We start from the raw sequence: 27803 nt of genomic DNA, 5'->3' as shown, positions 1-27803 counted from the left end.
TTAGAACATTCTAGATGAGAACAGGCCATTCAGCCCAACAAAGCTCTCCAGAACTATCCACTTATTTCTTCCAAAAAACAGCAAGTCGAGTTTTAAAAGGTAGCTTATTCCAAGTGCCACATGTAGTGTCACTCTGGGAATTTGCAGTGAAACATACATTTCCTCCTAATAATAATTGGTATTATTTGCTTTCTTTTATTAAGTTAATTAAAAGGGGGTGACCCTTCCTGTAGTGGTGTTCTACCTGCCATTCTGGCACTAACCTTTCCACATTGTTTTCACATTTTCTGTCATTTTATCTGCTTTCTTCAGTACTTTTTTCCATACATCCTGAGTATACAACTGGATGACTTGAAAGGAGGGTTATGCAGCAAGGGTGCCAGCCCATCGCATGGAGAACACACCCCCCCACCCGAAGACAGAGTAATGTCAAATTATTATCGCCAGTCTACTTAACCTGCAGACACGGGGACAAAATGCAGTCTCCATGTGGGGAGGAAACGGGACATGACACCTGGCCTCGTTACTGTGAGGCAGCAGTGTTACCTCTGTGCCACCGTGCCGATTAGGGAATGTTGTGTTATTCAGACGTTGCATAACATCAAATACACATCTTTTTAAAGTTTGACATGAATAGTTTATTGCTTAACTCCTTTAATATATTGAAGGTCTTTCTGGTTTCCAGCCTGGCCACCATGTCTTCTAGATAACTCTGGTTTATCTCACCTGGGGTACACACAGTTCAGATGCTGCATCCATTTCAGCTTTCAGAACCCACTTAAGTTACTTCTTGCCCTTTTTGCCTTTTTTCCCTTTTTTGCCCTTTTTGCCTTTCATCAGCTTGCGCACTTTGTAACCTTTCCAGAAGGCCTGGATCAGGATTGCAGCGCGGGTCATGATGGCCAGCTCCCGCTCCTGAGCCTCTCTCTTTTCCTTGGCAAGACGCTGCCGCTCCGTGATCTGGCTGTATTCCTCCTCCAGCACGGCAAACTGCTTCTCGAGCTCCTCTAGCTCTGCCTTCTCCTCCTGGTACTGCTTGTTGAGCTCCTCGTACTCCATCTTGGATCACATAATCATGGGAAGAATGGGGATTAAAAATAGAACAGACTGAAAGAGAACATTCTGTGCCTCTGCAAAGGTAAACAGCGTGCATACTGACCAGAGGAGCATTTCTTTGAAATCAAAAATTAAGTGAAGAACAAAGTATGACCACCTGTTGTGTTGGTGTGATGTCTGTCATTGTTTTTTTGTTTGTGTGTCAGGGTTGCTAATGCTGGGTTTTTAAACCCAATTTTTAATTTCTAGGTTTTTCACTTTAACGAAATATAAGTTTTTCTATACATTACATTGCATGTACATTGACAATGACTAAGGCTGCTGTGAATGCATTAATGTACTGAACTGTTTCACAATCCATAAAGTGCACACTCTTTGTGGCACACCTGCCTTTCTCTAAGTGCCACATGCACTTGACTCTCCCATTCTCTAACTTCATCATGTGACTGGCTATAAGGCAGCTGGGAAAGGAAATCCCAAACACCTAATTGGCTGGCTGACTCACCTTCTTTCCTCTAAAATTTGTAACACTATTACGTTTTTAAGCAACAGAGCGTCTCACTCACCTGGTGGCACAGTTCATTTGTGTTTGACTGCAGTGTGTGTGCGTACTCCCCAGTTCCATATTTAGCAGTACATTTACAGTATTTCAATTTGCATCCCTTATTAACGACAATGAGTGAAGGTAGTACCTTTAAGTTTAAAACTGCATTATGAGGTCTACGTTTTTTGTGTAGAATATGAGTGTACTTGAGCATGGGTGTCATGATCTCTCCAATAATGCCTACTTGAGGGGGATATTGCTGTCAAACCCTGGCTAGTTACACGGACAAGCAACTAATAAATGATAAAATAAAAAGATTTATTCTTCACAAAAAAGTCTTTCAACCTTAATGAAGCTCTGTAGAGCACAAAGGCAAAATGGTGTCTGAAACACAAAGCCAAAGTAAGAAAGTATTAAAATAGATTACAAAGGCAAGGTCAAAAGTCAAAATGTCAGCCATGCAATAATGAACAGAGTAGACGCACCAACACCCTAACATATTCACAATGGACCGCCAGGAACTATGGAAGACCCTCTGGATTTATTTTTGGCACTTGGTTCACTTTATTAATCCCCAAAGGGGAAACTGTCTTTTTGCATAAACTTTGGAGGTCTGAGTGCAGGGTCAGCCAATCTACAGCACCCTTGAATCAATTTTAAGTTTAAGAGCCTTGCACAAGAGCCCAGCGGAGTAGGGTCCCTTCTGGCAGTAATGGGATTTGAACTAGTAGCCTTCCAGATACCAGCGCACATCTTTAGCCTCTTTAACCCTAACTCTAAACTCTTATGGGACTACCCACAAAGCTTATCGAACTTAACAACGACAGCTTATATAAAGCAAAAATAAAGAATGATGCACCTAAAAAAAAAAAAAGTCCAAAAGAAACATAAATAATGAATTTGAACTTAGACATGGTAGTGTGATTTTTTTTTTAAATGTGTGTGTGTATGAAAGGATTTCACTTTGTGGGCACAGCAGGTCAAAAATGAATAACTCAACCCGAATAAAACTTGAAAAAGTTCTTAGCATTGTAAAATGGCTTAAGTCTATGTAATTTTTGAGGAAAAGCACTAGCATGGATTCGCCTATACAGAGAGAAGAATTTTGCATTGCTTTTGTGCATTTGGGTATGAAATAATGTACTTCTAAAAGAATCAGAACTTAACAGAAAGCAAACGAGCTGGACACATCCAGTTTCTTTAATTCCAGGCACAATTTCCTTACCTGCTTCTCTCCAATTTCACCATCATATTTTTGTATCCAGTTTTCAACTTCTGTTTCCACCTTATACTTCTTCTAAAGAAACAAAAAAAGAAATATCTAAGATGCTTATTGTCCACTTTAGGAAGTGCTTCAGAAGTGGGCCTTTCAGCAACACAGCCACAGCTTCAAATGGCACTTTTGAATTTCACCTGCCTCTGTTGATATTTGTCTTTCACTAGGAGTCTCAAAGCACCTCCAATAATGCCCTCTGTAGAGAGGAATATCACTGTAAAACCCTGGTATGTAATAAGGGCAAAAGATTTATTCTTCACAAAACTGCTTGTACTATGGAATTTTTAGCTAAAATACAATCTTTTACAAATTATTACAAGAATAGACTTAAATGAAGTTGTAACAACAAATTATTCAAACATAAGGAAAAACACTGAAGTTAACTAAAGGTTTAACTAAACATGGCTTACAGCTTCAGCACATGAAGTCTGCCTAATCTTGGAGAAACCACCAGCTTGATTTTCCAAGGTTAGAATGTGGTAAAGAACACCCCTGTAGAAAGCATGGATAATCTAATGGGAAAGCCCAAACAGCCCTCCTATGAAGTGGTGTTAAGAACAATAGTACAATCCTCAAATCACCCCAGTTAGTGAAGCGACTTTCAGGTAAATGGGAGAGTCGAAAGGAGTCAGAAAATACTGGTGGCACTAGGTGATTGGATGAAATAATAAAAGTCATGCATGTTAAGAGTCAGATGACGTGATGTATTAGAAATGCAGAACAGCAAATTGTATTATTAATTGGCCATGCCATAGACTGAGACATTTCTGCATATCTTTGTGGAAATGAAGAATTGTTCTGCATTCTCATCTGGTCTCCAACTTCTTTGAAAATAGAGGAAAGTTAATTTTTTTTTCCCACAGCAGTAAGCACAAAAGATCAAAAATTCAGACGTCAGCATCAGTAGGCTTTGCGTCTTTTTCAGTAATTATTAACTGCTCTGATGCTGATCTTTCTGATCACAAAATAGGTCATTATGCTAGCATTTGATGAGAAGAATTCATAATTAATTGCAGAATTACGGTATTTGAGTGTTCCTCTAGAGTGCCTCTTTCTCTTGTACAGTTTGCCTCAAAAACTAATCAGTGTCTTGAGGACGGTTTATAACTAAAACAGCTGGACAGAAAAATACCAAACTTGAAACTTAAGCCTGTTATGAGATGTTGATGTGCTAATTAGTTTTTAAGCCAAATCATAGCTGATAGCTTTGAAAGCACGTGAAGCACATGAGTTTTCACAACACGATTCCTTCGTGGAGTTTGCCGCCAATACACGCACGCAAAGGTCTATATTACATGTGAGTGGAATCCTTTTAAAATGATGCAAAAATGTCAGTGGTGATTTTTTTAAATGAAAACACAGTAGTGTGGAACTTGACCATGATTCTGCCACTGTCTGGGATAAGTGGAAGAGAGCGTATCCATCAAAGATACCTCCCGGAAGAAGAAATATGGAAACGTGAAAGGTTCTAATTAGCACAAAAGTGAACACTGAAGTTGTAATGGCTGCACTAGGAGGTCACAGGGATGAAGAGGGGAATCGGGAGATGGGCGTGTAACCAAAATGAAGTCTGAGATATAAAGAACAAGTATAGGATGCAAAATGAGTGATAGGGAAAAAAAAACCATAAAAAATGAACTTGTGAAATTCACATCCTAGGAAGTAACTGATAGAAAAAATAATTGTCCCCGGTAAAACAAAAACACTAATTGAAGTACAGAGGAAAATTTAAAGACAGATTTTTTATAATGTTTTGTGTAGTAACATTAGGAAGCTGTCTCAGCTGGTAGATAGCAATTTTGTTTGTAATCCTCCCACCCTTGTGGTTTCCCTTTGAACTTGTGTTGGCATTTATTAGCAGACAGGATTAGACTCAGCTGAGATGCATTTTGTATCCTGGCTATTTGGTGAATCCAGTTGAACTTTCTGTATCAGCCTTTCAAAGTTACCGACGTTAAAATTACGATATCGATTTTGATAAACTGGAAAAACCACTTCATTATTTAGGCTGCCTCCCGTGACAATGTAGTTCTTCTTAATTCTACTGATCTTGTATTCTTCTGCTTGTGCGTTTCTTTTGGTTTTGAATATCATTCACAATCTAATACTGATATTAGGGTATTATAGGCATGGAGCTGGACAGTTTGACATCTGTGGCAGAGCGACGGGCACTGAGCAGGCTCCTGTCAAACATGGAGAATCCACTGCATCCACTGAACAGGATCATCTCCAGACAGAGGAGCAGCTTCAGCGACAGACTGCTGTCACCGTCCTGCTCCACTGACAGACTGAGGAGACCCCACGCTATGCGACTCTTCAGTTCCACCATCGGGGTAATCGTTATCATTATACAAAGTTATTGTCTGTTATACCTGCATTGTTATCACTCTTTAATTTAATAATGTTCTTTATCAGTGTGCTGCTGCTGGAGTATGGGAATTTCCCCTTGGGATTAATAAAGTATCTATCTATCTATCTATCTATCTATCTGTCTGATAGTCTGAACTATGCTTGGCTCTTCTTCATTTAAGACCGTTGTGCATTTCGCCTCAGAGCCCACTACTAAATGTGTGAAGGTGTGTTGTGGAGGTTCAGCTGCCCTGCTCCTGGCCATGTCAGATCCCATGGGGACTTTGCATGTCCCTTTGCCTGTGAGTTTACTGCACTGTCTTTTCACATGCCAAGATATGCAGACCAGTTTTTTAGGGGACTGTAAACTCACCCAATGTAAGTGTGTGCATGAGGACACCTGGCCTACCATCTAGGATTAGCTTATGTCTTCCATTCCGTTCTGTAATGCTTAAAGCAGACTCTGAAAATTGGTGGATGGATGCATTACAATGTCTGATTTGTGACCGTTACATGCAGTACATGGAAATGGCAGTTTTTTCTTTTTTTTAGTGGGATTGGACCAGAAGATGAAAACTCAATTTAAACAGGTGAGGGTTGAAATGCACCACTGTCAAAACCAAACAAAAAAAATAATCAAAATCAAAAGCTGAAGTTAAAGTAGCAAGAAATGCTAACCCAAAATAATTGCACTCTGAATTTTGAACGAGTTTATCTGTAATCTTACTCCCTGAAAAATGTGTAAGCCCTCCAATTTCTGTGGTCAACTTTCTGTTAAAAAAAAAATCATGCAAGTAGTGTAAACCTGAAACCCACCTTCCTGAGTACCATCTCGACCTCCTGATTTTCACCGATGAGCTGGCTGAGCTGGTTCCTCAGTTGGTTAACCTCCTGCTGGAACTTCATGCACCGGCTCTCCGAGGCCTTGAGGTCCGACTGCACTTGATTGTCGGTGTCCTGCCGTGTCCTTCTCTGGAAGTCCTCAGAGACCTTCTCCATTTGGTATAAAGAGGTCTTCAACTGCCGGATGACCTCATTCCTTTTGGAGACCTGGGAAGTGGAGATTAGTGAGTATTGAGATTTGCATTTCACAATAATAATGCATGGCTGGAGGCAAAAGGCTGGGAGATGTCAAGGGATGCTAAAGGACAAACATGGACATCAAAAGAGGGGGATCCATGTGTTACATTGTTGGTTATGCAAACTGGGTGGGCCTCCCCTGATGTTTTGCCGCAAGACTGGATGTGACTTTTATATACAGTAGATTCAGAAAGTCTTCCAACCCCTTCAATTACTGCGCACTTTGTTGTGTTGTAGATTTAATTTTTATATGGATACATTTCCCATTTTTGTCCATCAGTCAATGCTCACTATCCCATAATGACAAAGCAAAAATTTGCCTTCAGAAAGGTTTACAAATGTATTCAAAATCAAACATTGGAATCTCTCGTCATTTCTAGAAATTTTCAGACCCTGACTTTGCAGAAGCCCCTTTGGCCGCAATTCCAGCTTTGTGTCTTCTTGTATAAGTCTCTACTAGCTTTGCACAAAAGGGCTTCTACAAAGTAAGGGTCTGAAAGCTTCTATAAATGAGAGATTCCAGTGTTTGATTTTGAATAAATATGAATAAAACCTTCCTGCAAAAATGTATTCACTTTGTCATTTTGGGTTATTGAGTGCAGACCGATTGGGGAAAAAAAGGCAAATTTAGTCATTAAAAATTAAATGTACAACACAATAAAGTGTGCAGAAAATAAAGGGGTCTAAATACTTTCTGAATCCACTGTAGGTATGAAGGAAAGGTAAGGTGATAGATAGATAGATAGATAGATAGATAGATAGATAGATAGATAGATAGATAGATAGATAGATAGATAGATAGATAGATAGATAGATAGATAGATAGATATTTGGAGAGGCTTGCATGTATACTTAAATATACCAAACATGAACAATGACTGCTTGTTGATAACTCATAAAGAGCCCTTAAAACCACACAGTAGGTCCCTAATCTTTATATGTAAAGTGTGATATGGATGCTGTATAGCACCCGACTCAACACAGAATGACACCAGAGGCACATATAAAAACACTAAGACCTTTATTTTTCTTCAGCAGGTGGGCACATCTTCCCCGTGAACCCTCCAGCCACAACACAGTCCCAAACCACAGTACGGTCACCTTCTTCTCTCACCACCACCACTCCTCCTCAGCAAGCTTTGTCCTCCAACTCCCGACTCTGGCCGCTGAGTGGTGGTCGCTGGCTCCCTTTTATCAGGCACCCGGAAGTGCTCCAGGTGGTTGATTGCTGACATCTGGCTGCACTTCCGGGTGTGGCAAAACCAGTGCCCAAAAGGGGCCAGCCGATCCTGCTGCAGCACCCCCTGGCGGCGCCTGCAGAACCTCACAGAGCTGCATAGAACTCCAACCCCCATGAAGCCCTGGGGGAGTCCGAGACACTGCTGCAACCCAGGGGTGCTACCATCTAGCATCCAGGGGATGATACTGGGCTTTCCACCCTTGTCTACCTGGCAGATGTGGTGAAGGGGTGCCCCAGCCATCTGTCACAAAAGTTATGAATAAAGACCCTCCATGTCCCCATTTCCTATAAACCATAAACAGAAAATAAGCCATACCTCAGCGTCTCTCTCTTTAATGGCGAGGGCCAATTCATCTTCCATACCAGTGACAGTCATCGTGTTCTTTTCATGTCTGAGCGAAATTTCTTTAAGATACACATTTTTTGTCTTTTCCTCAGCAGGTCCCGTAAGCAGCTTCTCAAGCAGAAAGCCCCGAAGTGCAGAGAGATGGCGCACCAGATCCTGGGAAGCCTTGCCCCTGGTGACTGCTTCAGCTCTCAATGTCTGGTAGGCTACAGGATTGCAGCGGAAGAGCCTCAGGACGTTCTTCAGTGAGCTTCTTACTGCCTGCTGCAGCATTGCTACGTGAGGGTCTGGGACTTGGACCTCGTGTTGCTTTCCGAGGAGCATCACCAGGTTGTTCCCAAGACGTTTGTGTTCCTGCAGGGCACTTATTAGGTCAGTGCCCAGCATGACTCTGAAGCGTTCCAAGTTCTCTAAGCAGTAAGGCAGCAGCGTGACCAGCTCTGTCTTCTTGATGCACTCTTCCATGACTGAGATGATGCGCTGGGCCTCCAGAGAGCTTAGCTTTTTGCTGCTGGGGTCCAAGATCTTAAAAGACTCCTTGGCCGCTTTGCTCCTCAGCTGGAGGGGCTTTACTTTTTTGTGCACTTCTTGATGCGTGGTGAGGACGGCTACCTCCATGGTGGGACGAAGATAAGCTTTTGTATTTAGCAGAAAGGAGCCTGCAATAGTAGTGAAGAACACACCTTGAAATTTAGCAGTCACCCTCAAGACAGCAGAGTAGCAAAGCTCAGAGACCAAAGCCTGAAAAGCCTGAAACTTACCAGACACCCAGATCACCATGTAACACCACAAGAATGTGCACTTTTTGTTAATTAAAGGCAGTAATGAATAACTAAGTCTAATAAGTAGAAGAACAAGTGTAAGGCGGGCACATGTCACTCCTCTTTTCACAATTATAAAATGTAAGAAATTTGACAAACGAGGGGAGACCATACAATGCAATTGTCGCTCGTTTGTTTGGCTAATAGCTAAGATGTTCCCATGGCTCATCTTATTCCTTCTTAAATGTTATCAAGATTTCAACTCCATGACTTGCTAGTCCAGGTTCTCACAATTATTTGCATAAAGAACAGCTTCCTGGCTTCCATCCTAAATTAATGTTCCCTTAATTATCTAAAAATGTCAGAGCTCTCAGACTAATGTTTACTCGATTATGCTGACCTGATTTGTAAGTTGCTTAGTATAAAATCATCTGTGAACCAAATACAAGGACATGTTTAGTGTTATCTACACTAAAAACTCGTGATTACTGCAACACAGAATTTAATACACGTAACAAAGAATAAAGGGTGGTGCTCTCAATGCTAGCCAGTCGAAGGAAAGTACATCTAAGTCTACTTGAACAGTGTGAGAGATAAAGATAATGCTACTCAGAGAGATGAATAAATGCACAATTATAATCGTTTGCGAAAACCAATAAATAACACTATTTAGGCGCTTACTCCCTTAAACCCGATGAGGTATCCAATGTTTTTTTTAAGTTTTATTAAGCTTAAAGATTAAATCACAATAAATACAAAAAGCATTTCGAAATGAAAATATTCCTAAAATGTAACATTGGAGATTTTCTTAATCAAAAGCCACCTCTTGTTAATCCAACCACAATACTAATGTAATGCGGAGATCCAAATCAGTCCCTAATATAAAATGAACTGTCCAGGCTCACCACCGGTTCCACTCGGTAAAAAGACAGACAAACGTGACAAAAAGCGACGCCGGTTTCATAGCCAAATGTCACATGGAGACCGAAACTAGCGTCTGGTGCCAAGCAAAGACACGAAGCGTTTCCACGCGCCCGTCATACCGGCACCAAATACTAAGGAGACACCAGCGAACCCCACAACGACCCAGTGTCCGGTGGCCAAGCTTAACGCGGAAACAGCGGTCAAAGTCGCCAGCAGCCGCACGCGAACGGGGGATCCGCTCATTTTATGAGCGAAAAAAAGCCACCGAAGAAGTCTGAACTGTCCGGGTTAATCGAATCCGCAAAATAACTTTGCGCAATAGCCGTCACTCGCCTTTCTACACGGTTCTACTCACAATACAAGAAGCGTAAAAAAACCGAAGAATTAGGACGGAGCGACTTCTGCTTTTACCGGTACGTGAAAGCCTCTCTGTAGGTGAGGGGCGTTTTGTTTTTATTTTTAGGTTTAATTAGCGTCGAATAAAGGCACCTTACCTGTAAAACCTAGCGTCTGTGGTTGCTAGGACACCGCGGAGACACCGAGTGACGTCAGACTAGCCCGCAGCGCACTTTGGGAGGCGTAGTCCTATGGCGGCTGGAGGTGGAATTGACAGAAAAACGAATGACGATAAAACGAAATGATAAGCAAGAAAAGCGCAAAATGTATACTGTCATATCTAAAACAGATTTTTATGATCTTGGCCAGGATAAACAGTACTGTTTATGCTTGTAAGCTGCAATTAAAAAATTCACAAAACAACCATTGAGCCCAATGCACGAATAGTAGCGCGAATCAGGCTCACATCGGTTAGTCCGTTAAGTGTTCGTTCTGGTAATGTTAACGCTTACCTTCTCAATATTCAGGATTTTGAATCGAATCATTTAAAGTGAATTCAGTGATAAACAAATTAAATCGATACAGTGTTAATGTGCAGTGTACTGTGCTTACTCTGTGCTTAACTGTTTCCAGTGTACGTCGCCATTTTGTATTAATTTCAAAGTCTGAAGTCTGACAAACTTGGACATGACAGACCAGCCCCGAGTTTACAAGCAGGAATTCCGAGTCGGGGTCTCGTTTTCTTTCCGTTTTCCTAGTCGGTGGTCGGAAATGGGAGTTCCAAGTTTTATTCAAATACGTCAATAGTGGACTCACAACTGCCATCAATCAGAACCCATCAAGAAGGCAATACTAGATGATAGATCACAAGGTGTGGAGCACAAGTCAAGAGTCGCCATGTTCAAGTTATATAACTCATTGGTGAGGTCCTGTCTGCAGTACTGTGTGTAGTGTTGGCCTCCAAATTAAAAGAAAGACAAAGCAGTAGAAAAATCCAGAAGGAGCAGAACCTTTTCAGTTTAAGCAAATTGGGATTAAGATATGACATGAATTAAGTATTTAAAATTATGAAAGGAAATACGTGGCTCGGGCATCTCATCAGGATGCCTCCTGGATGCCTCCCTGGTGAGGTGTTCTGGGCATGTCTAACTGGGAGGAGGCCCCAGGGAAGACCCAGGACACACTGGAGGGACTATGTCTCTCGGCTGGCCTGGGAACGCCTCGGGATGCTCAAGTTGCTGTCTCCGTGACCCGATCTCGGATAAGCGGAAGAGGATAAATGGATGGATGGCTGAATGGATGGATTTTAAAATACACTCTGCTACAAAGGTATATGAGAGGAGCGGTAGGGAGTATGCGCTGATAGCCTATTGCTGCGCCTACCGCATGACAAGCCACCTGGATTGGGACCCGAGTGCAATGGGTGGCACCTTTGCACTACACTGGAACAGTGTGAGTTTTTTTATTTTTATTTTATGGTGGCTGCCACCAGCCCCCAAGTTTTCCCTGTAAGTTGGAGGACCTGCTTGCTGGGCTGGATGCAGATTATCATCATACCCAGGACAGAGCACTTGCAAGTTAAGGGCTCAACGGCTCAACGGAATAGAGTCACATCTTGTGTTTATGGGATTTGAACCGTCAACCTTCCAATTACTGGTGCAGATCCCTAGCCTCAGAATCACCACTCTGCCCTAAACGTACAAGGTTGGAAGCTTCAGGGAAGATTTCTGGCAAATGTCAGAAAGCTTTTCTTTACGCAAAGAACCATAGTGACATGGAATAAGTGACTAAGTAGTGTGTCACCCATATAAATATTTGTATTAATACCACGAAAATAACATACCATTCACAGTAACCCATGTCAGTAATACGTGGACCGCAATAAGAAAGAGCCCCCGATGGGATGCCAGTCCATCACAGGACCCTCTAACACACACTGACCAAGGCCTAAATGTGAAATCACCTATTGTCCAATCCTGTAGAAGGAAAAGTAGTGTACACAGAGGGAGAACTTGTGAACAATGACCACATTGACCAGATGCGGGATTAAAGCCCAAGATGCTTGGTCTGCATAGCAGTAATGCAGCCTTACTGGTGCCCTAAAGACACTTTACTGGGTTCTTTGGTACAACCATTGCTCGACAAGGAACTGTTTCATTCTGGGAAGAGTTCCTTGTCAGGCTTTGAAAAGGCCCCCATGGTGACAAAACAGAAATCTTTAATATCCAGTATGCAGGATACCAAAAGATGAAGAAATCCTGAACTGAGTTTGTGTGATTACATAGCACATGTCTTTTTGGAATTAGGAACCCATTGCAATTTCATAAATCTGTTCTTATCTATTCACAGTTATTTAGGGAGGCTGTCACTGACACAAATAAAAATGTCTTTCTAGAACCATCATATGGATGATTCGTTGAGGAACCATTAATATTGTTCTTAACAACGATTTTGGTAGTTGCAATAAAACTGTCTGCCTATAAAAGTATGTTTTGAGTTGTCTCTTAAAAATGTTAGTTATAAATATATATATATATATATATATATATATATTATTATTATTATTATTTTAAAGCCAGCACCACCTGTTTTAGGGTTCCGAGGATTGAGAACCCATGCCAGCAACATTAAGCCCATGAAAGGTGCCAACCCTGGGTGGGATGTCTTCCACAGATTTTGCCTGCTACTGAAAATTTGGCAAATGTAGTGAAAACAAACACTCAACCACAGAAGAAACTGTTTGACCAATTAAAAATATGAATTTCATGTAAGAAATGGAAGCGATGTATTCCACCAACTGCTGGGAGCTACACAAAAGCTCCTTAAATAAATAACAATAGCACGAAAATAAATACCTACAATACACACATTCTTAAATAAATAGGATAGCAACATAAACGTAGAAAAATCTGTATCATGTACAATAATATGCCTCCGATTATGGCGCACAAATCCAACGTATAGATGGAAGACATCGTTTTAAAATCTTCATACCAAACTGATACTATCCACTAATCGAAAAAGGGTTCAAGGTCTTACGACATACGTGCAGCCCGGAGGCTCCAACTGAGAGCTCCAAGTAGGTGGAGTTGATTACAATATACACCAATAGCTGAAGGCTGCATACCAACACGTCACTCATGAATGCACTGATTGGCCAGAATAAGCGGAACGCAAAGCTTTGTTTCGAGTTGACGGTCGGAGACATACGCGGGCTGTACGAGTAGAGAGCTTGTCCTGGTTTGGCGTTGCCGCGGAAACTGAAATAATAATACAGGTAAATTAGCAGCTGTGACAGAGTGCCTTGCGCGTGTTTGTTTATTTTTGTGAGACATTTGTTAGGTGACCTAAGTAAGGCATTAAAGATGTGTATTTGAGACTGTGGCCATCTTCTATTCTTCACCTCAGTAGATGCCGTTAGCTTATTGAAATGAGAGAATTAATAAAAACGCCCAGCATCCAAATACGGGGCCACGATTAATAGTAACTCATCGTGATCTAATTAGTGCCCCCTTCGACATCGCTTTCCAGCCTTATACCGTAAGCTGCTCTGAATTGGAGACTGGTTTTCAAAAGTTGTTTGTAACGGTCGTCGCCATTCATCCATTTTACGATGCCGCCCAGTCGTTAAGGAACCCAGCGTTGACACCTTCGCGTGTGGATTCAGTACAGTTAAAATAAATGGCTTGCTGGTCTTAGTTTCTGATAGCCATAGTGTTCACTTGTCAGCAGTACAGTTTATATTTTATTATTATACCCGTTGTTTCTTTACCAATGCTTTTCTTTATAGAGATGTATTTCGCTGAGGATTTTTGGTTTTGATTGGCAACAGAAACATCTGCGCACAACTGTTCTGCTATCTTTTGTTTTGGGTGGGGCGGGATTTAGGGAGTCCGATTTTTATTAAAGTGAATAGGTAAACTAAAGATAGAAACCAAATGTATATAAATTTGCACGAGTGCAGACTGATGAGCAAATTATCCATTTCAAATTAAATCTACAACACAGTACAGTGACTACAAACTGAAGGGGTTTGAAGGGGGAATACTTTTGCAAATCCGCTCTGTATTAAATTACTTAAAGTACTCTCTAGAAATACTAAAACAACATTGCCTATTTGGTATTTTTACTGTATACTCAAACAGATATTTTATATGATTATTATTGTCTCATAAACAATTAAATTATTCCTTGCATGTATTAATCAATTTGCTGTTAAAGAAATGAGTGAGGAAAAAATAACAAATGTCATCCTTTATTCTTACTATTATGTTTTAAAGCAGGGGTGTCAAGCTGCGATCCTGGAGGGACTCGGTGGCTGCACATTTTCATTCTAATACTTCAGTGACCAGTTTTCACTGCTAATTAACTTTTTCCCCTTCATTTTAATAGCTCAGTTTTTAAGGATTCAGGCTACTGAATTGAATCTTTTCTTCATTAAATTGTAGCCAAAACAGAAAGGAAACGTGAAGTGAGCCAAGAAATGACCAGCTTAGTTGGGGCTTCAAACTCCAAACCAGTCTCTTTATGATAAACTATTTTTGTTATTAATTAAAACTGTTATTTAATTCCATGGCTTGTTTGTACTTTTATTCTGCAAACATTTCCAAAACTGTTGATTTTCTTCTTTTTCTCAGAACACTATCAAGATGTTTTGGTAAACTGAGCAGATCAACCTTTCTTTATGTTCAGATATTGTGTGACAGGCACAGGTTAGTTGACCATGTGTCAGCTCATTTTGTGTCTCACTATTGTTTGGCTGCTAATTAAGGAAAAAAAAAACAATTCAGCAATCTGAGTCAAGTCAATTAAAATTAAAGCAAAAGAGGATAATTAGACGCAACAGGTCACTTATTAAGAGATATTTAGAATGAAAACTTGTAGCCACTGCTGCCCTCATGGATTGGAGTTGGACACCCCTGTTTTAAAGATTTTTGAATAATTTTGCCTTTCTCATTTATCCCCCTTAACTACTATTATCATGGTGATAGAGAGTGGCATCATGCTAATCAGACATGCCATGCACAAGACAGGACAACTGCTACTTGTTCTCATCTGCTCATGCCTGTGTTTCAGGTCAAGATGGCTGTTCCCCAACAGCCCATATCTATAGCTGCGAGCCTTGACTCTCAGACATTGGTGGCTACTGTAAGTGGCAACATTCAGAAACACAGTATCAAGAAAAAGAAGGTGCTGAACACAGAAGAGAATGACTTGTTTGAGCTCACTCAGGCTGCTGGCATTGCAATGGATCAAGAAGTCTTTAAGTGAGTATTTCATTATCCTGTTATGTTTTGTTTTTCATGTCCTATGAGTACTTTACAAAGCAAACATAACTGCAGCACAAATTATGACAAATTGCAAAGAAGTGTCCAAGCAAGTAGACATCCACTGATAATTTATGGAAATCCTTGGACATAATGAGGTGAGACTACAGTGGAAATAAGATTGGTTATGTAGGTACGGGTGTGACAATCAGAGGTTTAACTATGGCTATTTGAATTTTAGAACATGATCTGGTAGGATCCACAGAGTTAAATGATCGATGTGCTCATTGAGAACAGCATGGAGAAGACCGGGTGTCCGCTTTTTAACAAAAGTTATCATGAAGCTAGAGTTGGATGTACATTGTAGCTGTGATTTAATTCTGAATTAGTTCAGTTCAATCTGTAGCTTGCTATAAATTGTCACACATGTGTGCATGGTAGGCCACTTAAGGGCTTGAGTAAGGGCAATTCCAAATCAGACCGGGATGTGGCAGAATGCACGGAGTCTTTTTCTCCCTTTCCTGCAGACCATTCACGGAATATTCTGTCAAAACCACAGTTCCCACCTACTTTCCCTCGACACTCGCTAGTCACTCACAGTTGTTGTTAAATAACCATTTCATAGACATCACAAATCAAAACTATTGGCTTCAACACAATCAGAATTTCATTGGTGAATTACTATTGCTTAGACATGATCAGGACCCCATGAGGGGTTGCTTTGATGTAATTGGGCCTTTATGGGTGATTTTGACCCCCTATCCCTCATGTAGTGTTTTGACACAATCTGGACTTGACAGGTAACCCCACCTCCCAAATCCTGCCTGTTATTGCTTCAAAGTTATCGAGACTTCCTCCCCATTTATTGCTAAGACACTGTTCGTATGTCATGGCTATCTCTGAATATGATGGGGCATTTTGGTGTTACCCATTATTTGCTACAGAGCCATTTTGGTACTGGCACTAAGATCTGAAAGCTGGTATTGATACCAAAATCAAAATTTTAGTACCCATCCAACACTAGTCTTTTGTATAAAAAGGAAATGTAAACAGAAATATGGCACAAATAAAACAAGTGCCATAGCAGCAGAGAAAAAGGCCAGTGTGGACAACGGACTAAAGCTGTAAAACAGAGGACAGTTTGGAATGAAATTTAAGAGAAGGACCAATCATTTTTTTGTGTATTTTTATTTTTTTTTACGAGATTAAATTTCATAAAAATATAGATCAGGAGTTTCTAGAAATTGGAAAAATGTGAGTCTTATCTTACTGCTAGACTCGCTTTATTATCCTTCCAGGGTGGTTCTGGATCTGCTGAAGATGAACGTGGCTCCCCTGGCAGTGTTCCAGATGCTAAAAGCGATGTGCGCTGGTCAGCGAGTAAGTGACGCCTCATCTGCAGAGAGCTTGCCCAACACTCACCAGTCCGGGCTGCCAGAATCCAGAGGTGAGTTGAACCATCTTTGACGTGTGGTACATTGAACAGTTTAGCATAATTTTCCATACATTACTTTCAGTTTCAGAATTCTAAATTTTAGCTCTTTGATAACTAAATTGTTGCTTTCTGGTCTTAGGTCATTTGTTAAGATTACAATAATTCCGGTAGGTACTTAATGTGAATGACAGCACATTACGTTGCCACAAAATGAACAATAGAAGAAACAATAATAATGATTGAATAAATAAATACAAAGAACTAACCCAGGAGTTGTCATTTTATCCGTAAGGCATCTTCTTTTTATGGAGTGGGATTGTCTGTGACAGGCGCACACATTTACACAGTCTAGTTATTTTCTCAGAAAAGGTTTGTATTTTAGTTGTGTTATTCAGCATGGATGATTTTGAATCTGATATATATATATATATATATTTTTTTTTTTAACTTTGAGAGGTGTTCAACTTTCAACTTGTACCTAATTACTCAAGTCAGAATAAGCCAAAGTACATTTCTGTCTTTCTTGCTCCTTTAAGTACCACTAAAATTTCATTTTTATAAACTGAAAAAATTTACCAAGAGCCTTTGATTTATAACTGTAGCATCTTTACATTTCTCTCATGACTAAAGTTGTCCATATAACATAAATTGTAAGACTCAAATTCCCTTCATCCAATTTGGGGTAGGTGGGCAACACTGGATGTAAATCAAGAACCAGGCCTGGGTGTGTCACCAGTCCATTACAGGATTCGCTTGTGCACATGCTAGGCAAACTGGAATACCCGGAAGAAAATGCACAACAAACTGTAAATTCCACACTAGGGTTGGGTGTTATACTGGTAGTAGAAAAGTAACAGAAAAACCCACATTTTAAAAATGCACAGTATCAGCATTTCAGGATTTTGGGTACCGGTAGTAAATGTCTGCTTGTCTCAATATCTCTCAACCCACCCTCCCTTTTATTTTTGCTGTTGCTGTTTCATAGAGTTTACAAAATGAAACTACATGCTTCAGTGTGATTGGAATTTTACGGGGAGGAAAATTGCTTCGAAACGATCTTGACTGCAGTACCAAAGAGGCTGGACTAAAGTGGGGGAGCAGGTTTGGAGTTAATTGTAATTTGATTTGCAGCCATTATGGTACCGGTATTGAAGTCCAAAAGCTAGTATCGATACCAAAGACAAATGAACTGATCTAACACTAGTCCACACAGACAGTGACCAGGTGTGGGATTTGCTTCCAGGAAACCGGATCCCTAAGGCAACTCTGCTAACCACTGCGTCACCACGTTGCCCTAAATCACCAAGTATAAACAAAGAAACACAGATTATGGATTTTGTAATTTCTTATTACATTTAAGCATACCATAGATCTCTACACATTTAGTGAACAGAATTGTTAAAATATTACTACTATAAGATTTGAGTCTTATGTTTTAATGTCACTGTAACAGTAAATGGTCCAAACTAATGTTATTTGTACTAGCTTACAGAAACCTCAGTAACGAATTCCCTTTATATAATTAGTGTAGTAATAGAAGGTAACAACGTAAGAAGAGAGCATCTAACTCTTGCATGTATTTCATCACTAATTGTGCACCATTAACCATCATAATCGACATTAAAGCAGACAAACTCTGTGCTTGGCAGTTTACATTCCCTCCATATCTTTTATCTCATTACCTGCTCCTGCAGACAGGCAGTCATTTTGGCTTTGACCAGAGGCGGCCTTATGGGTGTGCGGGGCCGGGCCTAGGGCTTATCAACCCAATGCTGGGTTGGTTATGTCAAACGCTGTTACCGGTATGTAAGGACTGTATAAACTTGTGAGCAAATTTAATAAAAAATAATGTTAACATACACCAGATTTTCTCATTCAGCAAAATTTGTCCAAGATAACACGCAGACTTTATCAAAATATAACTATATAATGAAGCATCTCAAGTGTGTGTGTGTGTGTGTGTATATATATATATATATATATATATATATATATATATATATATATATATATATATATATATATACTAAAATACCAGCAGAGCGGAGAAGTAGTGTGTTAAAGAAGCAATGAAAAAGAAAAGGAAACATTTTGAAAATAACATAACATGATTGTCAATGTAATTGTTTTGTCACTGTTGTGAGTGATGAGTGTTGTTGTCATATATATATATTTACACACACACAAACAAACATATATATATATATATATATATATATATATATATATACACATATCTATACATATACACATACATACATACACACACATATATACACACAAATACATATATATATATACATACATACACACACACATATATAAACATATATATACATATACATACATATCTACATATATACACACACAGCTATTTCAGTATCAGTGCAATACGCTGCTTGTTAAAACGGATGACTCCGCTCTTACGCAAGTCTGTGTGGATATTATGAACTATCGTATTTGTTCAAGTTCTATTTAAATTTTAAATAGAAGGAATTTTTATTTAGTCGACAGAAATATCTTTGGTAGGAATGGTAAAACAGACAGGAATATTATTCCTGAATAAATCAACTCAAACCTTAAACAACTTATAATATTTTGCTCTCCATAAAAATATATCCTGTCTAAATTATACAAGTTAGAAATAAAGTAAACATTAAAAGAACAAACATTCAAATTTCTTTACTGTTATGTAATTTTATATTTTATAAAAAATAAACTTAGATTTTAAATATCCCAAAAGATTTTGCTCTCCATAAAAATATATTCTGTCAAAATTATACAAATTCAAATATGAACATGCTGCATAAAAAACCTAGAAATATAAATAAAATGTGTTCCTTTCAGCAATAACAAATCAAATCATTCAGTTGTCTTTGCTCTATATGTCATTTTAGAGCTGGACGCCTGGCATCTTTTTGGCCACAGGTTCGTTTCTGTTTGGTGTGAGGTTCTGTGTTGTGGAGATTCTCAGGATGGATTGCAGGTGCTCATCAGTGAGGCGACTCCTGTGTGCTGTTTTGTTAGTCTTTATCACTGAGAAGAGCTTCTCACACAGATATGTGCTACCAAACATGCACAAGGTTCGAGCCGCATGTAGACGGACTTTTTTTGTTCTTCAAAGTCACCAAAGCGCCGTGCAGTGCGCTCAGTTTATCAGCAAAGTGCGTATTTGGGAACACCGTAGTGACGACTTGGTTTAACATTACTTGGTAATAGGGAAAGTGGGGCAAGTGGTTGTGTCTCCCATAAAAGCAGCCTCAATTGAAATCACTTTGTGATTGTGCACGGGTAAAACGTCCGCTGAAGTGTCAGATTCTTATTTAATTCTTCTGCTTTCTGTATCTTCTGCATTGCATTCAGGTCTTTCAGGTTACCCTGATGTTTTGTTTTATAGTGCCGTCTTAGATTAAATTCTGTAATTACAGCCACATTAGCTCCACAAATGAGACACACGGGTTCAGTAAACATATACTCAGCCTCCCATCGGTTTTAAAGGCTCTATTTTCAGAATCAACTTTTCTCTTCAGCATCGTGTGAGCTAGCTTCGCAATAACTTGCAGCATCTTAAGGTAGACTTGATTAACGCGTAACTGTTCGGCAAGGCAGCTGAAGCGCTGCATTATGGGATCTGTAGTTTATTGTGTTACCAGCGCTTCATATACCCGGCTTTAATAACAATAATACAGTATATAAAATGATCTCGGGCGGATACAATTACACGCCGGGCCTGATGTGGCCCACGGCCCTTGAGTTTGACACATATGGACTAAATAGAACTTGAAAAGATATATTTTTCAAATGTGATCGCGCAATTCAGATAGAGTTGACGCCACTACAGCCTGCATGCCTCAATAAGTCATCCTCCCTTGCCCTTACTTTTTACCGCTCATCTAATGAATACACTGAGTATGGCTTTACCAAAACAATCACTGATGGCGAATAAAGTATCCATTATTCGAGTATGTAGATCGGGTTATATATATATATATATATATACATATATATATATATATATATATATATATATACCCGCGTATCGCAGCGGAGAAGTAGTGTGTTAAAAAAGCTAGAAAAGAAAAGGGAACATTTTAAAAATAACGTAACATGACTGTCAATATACAGTATTTGTTTTGTGAGTGTTACTGAGTGTTGCTGTCATCAAGGATTTGATTATCATTATTTCTTTCAATCAGGTTCGTATTTGTAGGATGTGTTGTGTTCAAGTTACATTCCGTGTTTGTCAATCGTTGTAAAGATAACAGGTTTCATTCATCGATTCGCTTCTTACTGCATCAATAAACAGCTCGTCTTCTTCTTTATCTGAGACCTGACACACTGCATGCACGGGTTTTTTACACTGTCTTCCTTTAGCGGACATTGACTTTTTCCAACGTGTGCTTTGTTTCCGCAGTAGTTGGATTTATGAATATGCTTGTATGTATGAGACGCTTCATCATTTTTGCTGCCTTTTCAATTGTGTAATTCGGTTTTGTTCAGCTCTTTGGAACTGTTGCCTTTTATCTGTGCACTGCGCCAGTTCACGTGAGCCACTCGGTGTACATGCATCGAAGGTTCCCAGCTGTGCTGGTGCCATCTCGTGCTATGTCCATGGCTGTATTTAATGTTACCTTAGTCCTGGCACTTAAAACTTTCTCTCGCAGTTTCGCTGAGTTTGTGTCAAACACCACCCTGACCATCTCATCTTCCTCTCCATAAACACAGTCCTTCACCCGTGAATATTTACCCGTGGCAGTTTGCTATTGGATTGCCGCTGACGGACGGCCTTATATGGGCAGGCACTAAATTACAAACGCCAGCGGCAGCCTGTCTATGAACTTAATTTAAAGTGTAGGTTTACATCGTGCTTTGTTTCCGAAGTAGCAGAACTCATCAATATGGTTGTATATGTCACTCGCCGCTTCTTATTGTTTCGCTGCCTTCTCAATTATATAATGCATGTTTTCTTCAGCGCTTTTTGAGGTCTTCCTGGTTTTCTATGTACTGCGTGATTACGTGGGAGGCGTGATGATGTCACACTAAACTCCACGGCGTTGAAGCTCATCTCCATTACAGTAAATGGAGAAAACTGCTTCCAGTTATGACCATTACGAGTAGAATTTCGATATAAAACCTGCCCAACTTTTGTAAGGAAGCTGTAAGGAATGAACCTGCCAAATTTCAGCCTTCCACCCACACAGGAAGTTGGAGAATTAGTGATGAGTCAGTGAGTGAGTGAGTGAGGGCTTTGCCTTTTTTATTATATATATATATATATATATATATATATATATATAGGAGAATATAACTTGACAAATCCGCTTGAATGTGACACGTTGACCTCAAAAGCGGGAGGCCCCCCTTTGGCGGCAGGGCCTGGGGCAGTCTCCTCACATACCACCCCCAAACACCGCTCATGGCTTTGACTAAGATGTTAACAAAACACTAATCATTTATTCATTATTCTTGTACTTTTTTTCAACAAGCCTGTTCTGGTTTGTATGTAAAATACACATCTCCACATGTGTATTTATATGCCATTGCGATAAACATTTCATCACTAGGCAGTGAACTTGCTGTTATTGTTCAAAAAACAAACCTGATATTGAATAGCAGCTGTGCTAGCTATCTAATATGGGTTTAAATCTAAGTGATGTAGATGTTAGTGTTAATATATGCAGTGCACATGTCCCTGTTATATGCCATTTGCTATGGGATAATGTGTGGTGTGCCATATGTTGGAATGAAAAATGTAGTGCATTTTATTCCTAGAATGTTTATGATGTACCTTCTTTTGGAATGACAGACACGGAGCAACTGGAATGGACACATAAACACTTATTCTTTTATTAGCGTGGATGGTGGAGTTGTAGTCGTTAAGGGTTGGTTCCTGTCTACATCTAATGCAGCTGATTTAGGCACTTAACACCTTTTTACTATATGTTTGAGAAGCTGAGTTTATTAAATGAATAGATGGCATAATTTATGAAAAGAATTTGAGAAATAGTTGGGTAGCTTTAGAAAGGGTCACTGTTGGTAGCTTCAGATGTGGAACATGACTTAAAGGTTTACAGGTGTTATTACTCAATGAGCATCAATTTTAAAAATGACGTAGTTTGTTTGAACTGTTCCTGATACAGTCATATGAAAAAGTTTGGGAACCCCTCTCAGCCTGCATAATTATTGACTCTCCTTTCAACAATAAAGATAACAGTGGTATGTCTTTCATTTCCTAGGAACATCTGAGTACTGCGGTGTTTTCTGAACAAAGATTTTTAGTGAAGCAGTATTTAGTTGTATGAAATTTAATCAAATGTGAAAAACTGGCTGTGCACAAATGTGGGTCCCCTTGTAATTTTGCTGATTTGAATACCTGTCACTGCTCAGTGCTGATTACGTGGTTGGATTAGCTGGTTAAGCCTTGAACTTCACAGACAGGAGTGTCCAATCATGAGTGGTAAAAGGCGTTTAAGGTGGCCAATTGCAAGTTGTGCTTCCTTCACTTTGACTCTCCTCTGAAGAGTGACAGACAGCATGGGATCCTCAAAGGAACTCTCAAAAGATCTTAAAACAAAGATTGTTCAGTCTTGTGGTTTAGGGGAAGGCTACAAAAAGCGATCTCAGAGGTTTAAACTGTCAGTTTCAACTGTAAGGAGTAGAATCAGGAAATGGAAGGCCACAGGCACAGTTGCTGTTAAACCAACTCAAGTCTGGCAGGTCAAGAAAAATACAGGAGTGGCATATGAGCAGGATAGTGAGAATGGTTACAGACAACCAACAGATCACCTCCAAACACCTGCAGGAACATCTCGCTGCAGATGGTGTATCTGTACATCGTTCTACAATTCAGCACAATTTCCACAAAGAACATCTGTATGGCAGGGTGATGAGAAAGAAGCCCTTTCTGTACTCGCAACACAAACAGAGTCGCTTGTTGTATCAAATGCTCATTTAGACATGCCAGATTCCTTTTGGAACAAAGTGCTTTGGACTGATGAGACACAAATGGAGTTATTTGGTCAGAACAAAAAGCGCTTTGCATGGCGGAAGAAGAACACCACATTCCAAGAAAAACACTTGCTACCTACTGTCACAAAACTGAAATTACGCAGGGGTTAGATATTCAAACAAGGCAATGTAGATTTCCCACTGTGTTTTGGGCCAAAGGCATTCATGCAGAAGGAGAAGTACAATGTTCTGGAATGGCTGTCACAGTCCCCTGACATGAATATCATCAAATCTATGGGATGATTTGAAGCAGACTGTCCATGCTCAGCAGCCATCAAATTGAACTGAATTGGAGAGATTTTATATGGAAGAATGGTCAAAAATACCTCCATCCAGAATCCAGAGGCTCATCAAAGGCTATAGGAGGACAGCGTCTAGAGGCTTAAAGGAGCAAAAGGAGACTCGACTAAGTATTGATGTCATATCTCTGTTGGAGTGCCCACATTTACGCACCTGTCTAATTTTGTTATGATGCATATTGCATATTTTCTGTTAGTCCAATAAAATTAATGTCCCTGCTGAAATACTACTATTTCCATAAGGCATGTTGTATATTAAAAGGAAGTTACTACTTTGAATGCTCCTCCAATAAGAAACAAAAATCCAAAGAATTAAGAGGGGTTCCCAGACTTTTTCATATGACTGTAAGTGTTATAATGAGCCCATATGTCAGCAAGTGTGAACGTTTCTTTCAAAGTGAAATATGGAGCAAGTTGGCAGGCGCAGCCTTCATTAATGGTGTTGTATTTTGCTCATTCAGGGTTAGATATGCAATGCTACTATCCCTCTCCGAGGTTGGGGCTTGTGACAGGTCCATAATCTTGATAAACTCTCACTTGTGATGTGATTTCAGGGGACAGCAGCAGCAGAACAATAATATATTTGAAGGATGATGGTTTTATCTTTTTTTTCTATCCTGTACTTAGCATTAAATGTTTATATTAACCCCAAAATACATTCTAGGAGTATAGTTGTAGATGGGGTATACAGGTGGGGGTGGTAGATTGGCAAATTTCCTAGAACTGTGTATATATTTAGAAAAAAAAAGACTTTGTACAATTTCTTTTTAGTCGTCTTCAGAATCCTCCTTTTGACATGCAATGCACGTTACTCATTCCTATTTACATTTCATGTACTCCTCTTTTGTTACTATGTCTAGCACCTACTGCGTATTTTGAATTTTATTTTTTTCCCCTTCGACTTGTTTCACGGTAGGAAATCTTCTCTTCATTCTCACTTTTAATTTCTGAAACAAAAAGAAGACACAGGGAGCGAAATAAGCCATTTATGGGGAGTTCCTGACAATGCAGTATACGCAATTGTGGTGCAGTATACGCAAGTGTTTTGCATGCATAGCTGCTCTGGGTGTTTTTTTTTTTTTCCTTTTCCTGATGCTTTCCTATAGACTGGCTCAGCAGTTGAACGCAATGTCACTGATTCACAAGGAACAAAGCCCTTCAGTGTCATAACGCGCAACTGTAGACTAAATGGCAGATGTACGCACTCTGTCAACTCGTCACAATTGCACTCGGTGGACTGATTAACCAGACTGCTAGGCACCAGCATATTCAGTAAATATTCCCTACTCCTATGTTATTAACTGATTCTGGAAATTTTTTGTATTACAATTAAAATGTTAGTGTGGAGTGTTAAGGAATTGTCTGAAACTGTTATGATTGCTCTGGCAGTACAGTATAACAAAGATGTCAATGTCAATTTATTTATATAGCACATTTAAAACAACATAGGAATGCTGTGGCCAAAGTGCTTTACGATAAAAGAAGAAAAAAAAACATACAATTAACATAATAGAAATAGAATAACTGATCATAAATAAAATAAATAGTAATCACAATGAGGAAACCATCAGTATTACTGAAGGTGACGGAAAGCAAGTGAATAGAAATGAGTCTTTAAACTCGTTTTGAATTGTTGATGACTCCGTTATGTGACAAGGTAAAGAGCTCCACAGGTGAGGAGCAGCAGCAGCACAAGTCCTGTCTGTCCCCCTTAGTTTGACACTCGGTACGAGGGACAACAAGAGACAACTGACCAAAAGATCTAAGCACTCCAGATGGCTGGTGTAAAGCACACAATTCAGATAAATAGGCAGAAGCAAACCCATGTAAAGATTTAAAAACTAGCAACAAGATTTGAAAATCAATCAGAAAACTGACAGGCAGCAGCCAGTGTAAAGAAGCTAATATTGGAGAAACAGAATCAGACTTTCTTGCCCCAACCAGAAAGCGAGCGACAGCATTGTGGACCAAATGTAATCTGCGTATCAGGGTTTTGCTAAACCCAGAGTACAGTGAGTTGCGGTAATCAAGGCGAGAAAAGATCAAAGCATGATTAGCTTCTCAAGATCTAGAAAAGGTTTGATCTTACCTAAAAGATGAAGCTGGAAAAGCAACTCTTGACTATAGAATTAACTTTTTTCTCAAAAGAGAGTTTACTGTCAAAGATAACACCAAGATTGCGGACTTGAGGTTTGCAAAACACAGAGAAAGAGCCGAGAAGTCCAAGACCAATTTGGGCTCTAGCTGATGGACCCACTATAAGCACCTCCATTTTCTTTTGATTCAGATCACGGAAATTATTAGCTATCCAGGATCTTAGTTCAAAACGACAGTTGTGCAGTTGATTCATTGCAGAGTATAAACCTGTGTGTCATCAGCATAGCAGTGAAAATAAATGTTAAATTTCCTTAAAATCACTGCAATAGGTTGAAGGTATATAGAGAATAAAATAGAACCCAAAATGGATCCCCGAGGAACACCACATTGAAGAGGGGCAGTAGGTGAAAAAGAGGAATTTAAAAGTCACTGAAAAGTGTCTACCAGTTAGATATGACCTGAACCAGTTAAGAGCAGCCCTTTTAAGCCCAACAAGAAGTTCAAGCCGCATCAGCAATATCTCATGGTCAATAGTGTCAAAAACAGCGGACAGGTCAAGGAGGACAAAAGTACTGCAGCGCCTCCTGCGTCAGTAATAATAGAGATGTCATTGAATACTTTCAGGAGGGCCATCTCAACACCATGATGATGGCTAAAGCCAGATTGGTAGATCTCAAATTATTGGCGTTATGGTGATTAACCAATTGATTATAAATAATTCTTTCCAATATTTTAGCCAGAAATGGCAATTGGGAAATAGGGCGAAAATTGGCTAAAACTTCAGGATCTAATTCTGACTTTTTTAGGCAGGGACACACCAAAAAACAAGCCTGACCCCAGGAAACCATAAGAACCTCATAAATCCATAGATAAAGGCAACAAATTACTAAGCAGTGTGGTAGAGAGTAGGACCAAGGAATGTGGTGGACAGTAGAACATTAGGAACTGTCATATCTCAACTTGATGTTGTTTTGGGCGATCTAAGCGAATAGGATGGACAAGCTCGTTGAGCTGAATGGCCTATTCTCATCTTAACGTTTCTAATCGAGTGGCTTCAGACCTGACTGGCCTCTGAAAAGGAGATCAGGCTTTACAGTTCAGAACAGCATCAGAAGTCTCAAAAATCCCTGAAGCATGTCTCGCCAGAGGGAGAACCATGAACCCTCAGGGTAGAGAGAGAGAGACAAGTCCACAAGTAACCATCATAAAAGTGGATGTCTATTAACAAAAAAGGAGCAAAATGCACAAAAAGGCTTTAATAGGAGAAACAAAAACATAAATTGAAAGAGGAATCTTAATCCAGAACCATAAGAAAAGAACATTGATCACAAAGTGCACAATACTTACAGTTCCACCCAATGCCAGAAAGCATTTAAAACGAAACATCCGCACTTCAAATCCCAGCTTCCTTTAACAGGGCAGGGATGGGGATGATGGATGGGTGGCCCTGCCTCGTGGGAGATACATCCACAATATCCATGGAGAACCACAAAGCACGCATAGATGCTGCATAATAATTAAATAGAATGAAATTAATACATAACATAGCAACATTATCAAAAGTAATGGAAAACATCAAATCTTAAACAAAAGAAGACAAAAACAAGCTCTTTAAACAGGAAATCCAACAGCAATAATGACATTGAATGATGATGAGAGTGTGGCAAAAACACGGCCTAACATTGAGCACCCAAATTAAATATTTGATCTTTTTCCTAAAAGCAGTGAAGCTGTACAGAAAACAGAATGGCGGTGAGATTTTCTGGCGGTATACACATCTTAATT

At 39.6% G+C, this 27803-nt stretch overlaps 2 protein-coding genes and 1 long non-coding RNA gene across 7 annotated transcripts in view; 1 reads left to right on the top strand and 2 right to left on the bottom strand.

Annotated features, from left to right (window-relative positions):
• Window positions 1-642: 642 nt before the first annotated feature.
• Window positions 643-27451, bottom strand: iqcd (IQ motif containing D). 3 transcript variants are annotated; one of them, XM_039772248.1, is made up of 5 exons: window positions 27366-27451; window positions 7862-8550; window positions 6042-6275; window positions 2826-2897; window positions 643-1059 (listed from the first exon to the last, which is right to left on the bottom strand). In XM_039772248.1, exons 1-5 carry the CDS (start codon window positions 27388-27390, stop codon window positions 784-786), a joined length of 1296 nt encoding a protein of 431 aa, XP_039628182.1. In that variant the 5' UTR covers window positions 27391-27451; the 3' UTR covers window positions 643-783. The 3 variants fall into 3 exon arrangements, with proteins under 3 accessions (XP_039628182.1, XP_039628183.1, XP_039628181.1); XM_039772249.1 differs by lacking the exon at window positions 27366-27451 and adding an exon at window positions 10071-10143; XM_039772247.1 differs by lacking the exon at window positions 27366-27451 and adding an exon at window positions 8653-10018.
• The window catches only part of mzt2b (mitotic spindle organizing protein 2B), a 24085-nt gene continuing 9364 nt past the window's right edge, over window positions 13083-27803 (top strand). The window contains exons 1-3 of one of the 2 annotated variants that reach the window (XM_039772250.1): window positions 13083-13189; window positions 14989-15179; window positions 16478-16626. In XM_039772250.1, coding sequence (XP_039628184.1) covers window positions 14995-15179; window positions 16478-16626 — 334 coding nt within the window. In that variant the 5' untranslated portion in view covers window positions 13083-13189; window positions 14989-14994. The remainder of the gene's footprint in view (window positions 13190-14988; window positions 15180-16477; window positions 16627-27803) is intronic. The other variant, XM_039772251.1, reaches the window with a different exon arrangement.
• Window positions 27440-27803, bottom strand: part of LOC120541019 — a 22040-nt gene continuing 21676 nt past the window's right edge. For both annotated transcript variants that reach the window (XR_005635933.1, XR_005635932.1), the window contains exon 3: window positions 27440-27524. This is a non-coding gene — a long non-coding RNA (uncharacterized LOC120541019). The remainder of the gene's footprint in view (window positions 27525-27803) is intronic.

This window comes from Polypterus senegalus, chromosome 12 (genome assembly GCF_016835505.1).
Source record: "Polypterus senegalus isolate Bchr_013 chromosome 12, ASM1683550v1, whole genome shotgun sequence".
Classification (NCBI taxonomy): domain Eukaryota; kingdom Metazoa; phylum Chordata; class Cladistia; order Polypteriformes; family Polypteridae; genus Polypterus; species Polypterus senegalus.
The sequence above is the reverse complement of the archived record's forward strand: the minus strand, read 5'-3'. Positions and strand labels throughout refer to the sequence as shown.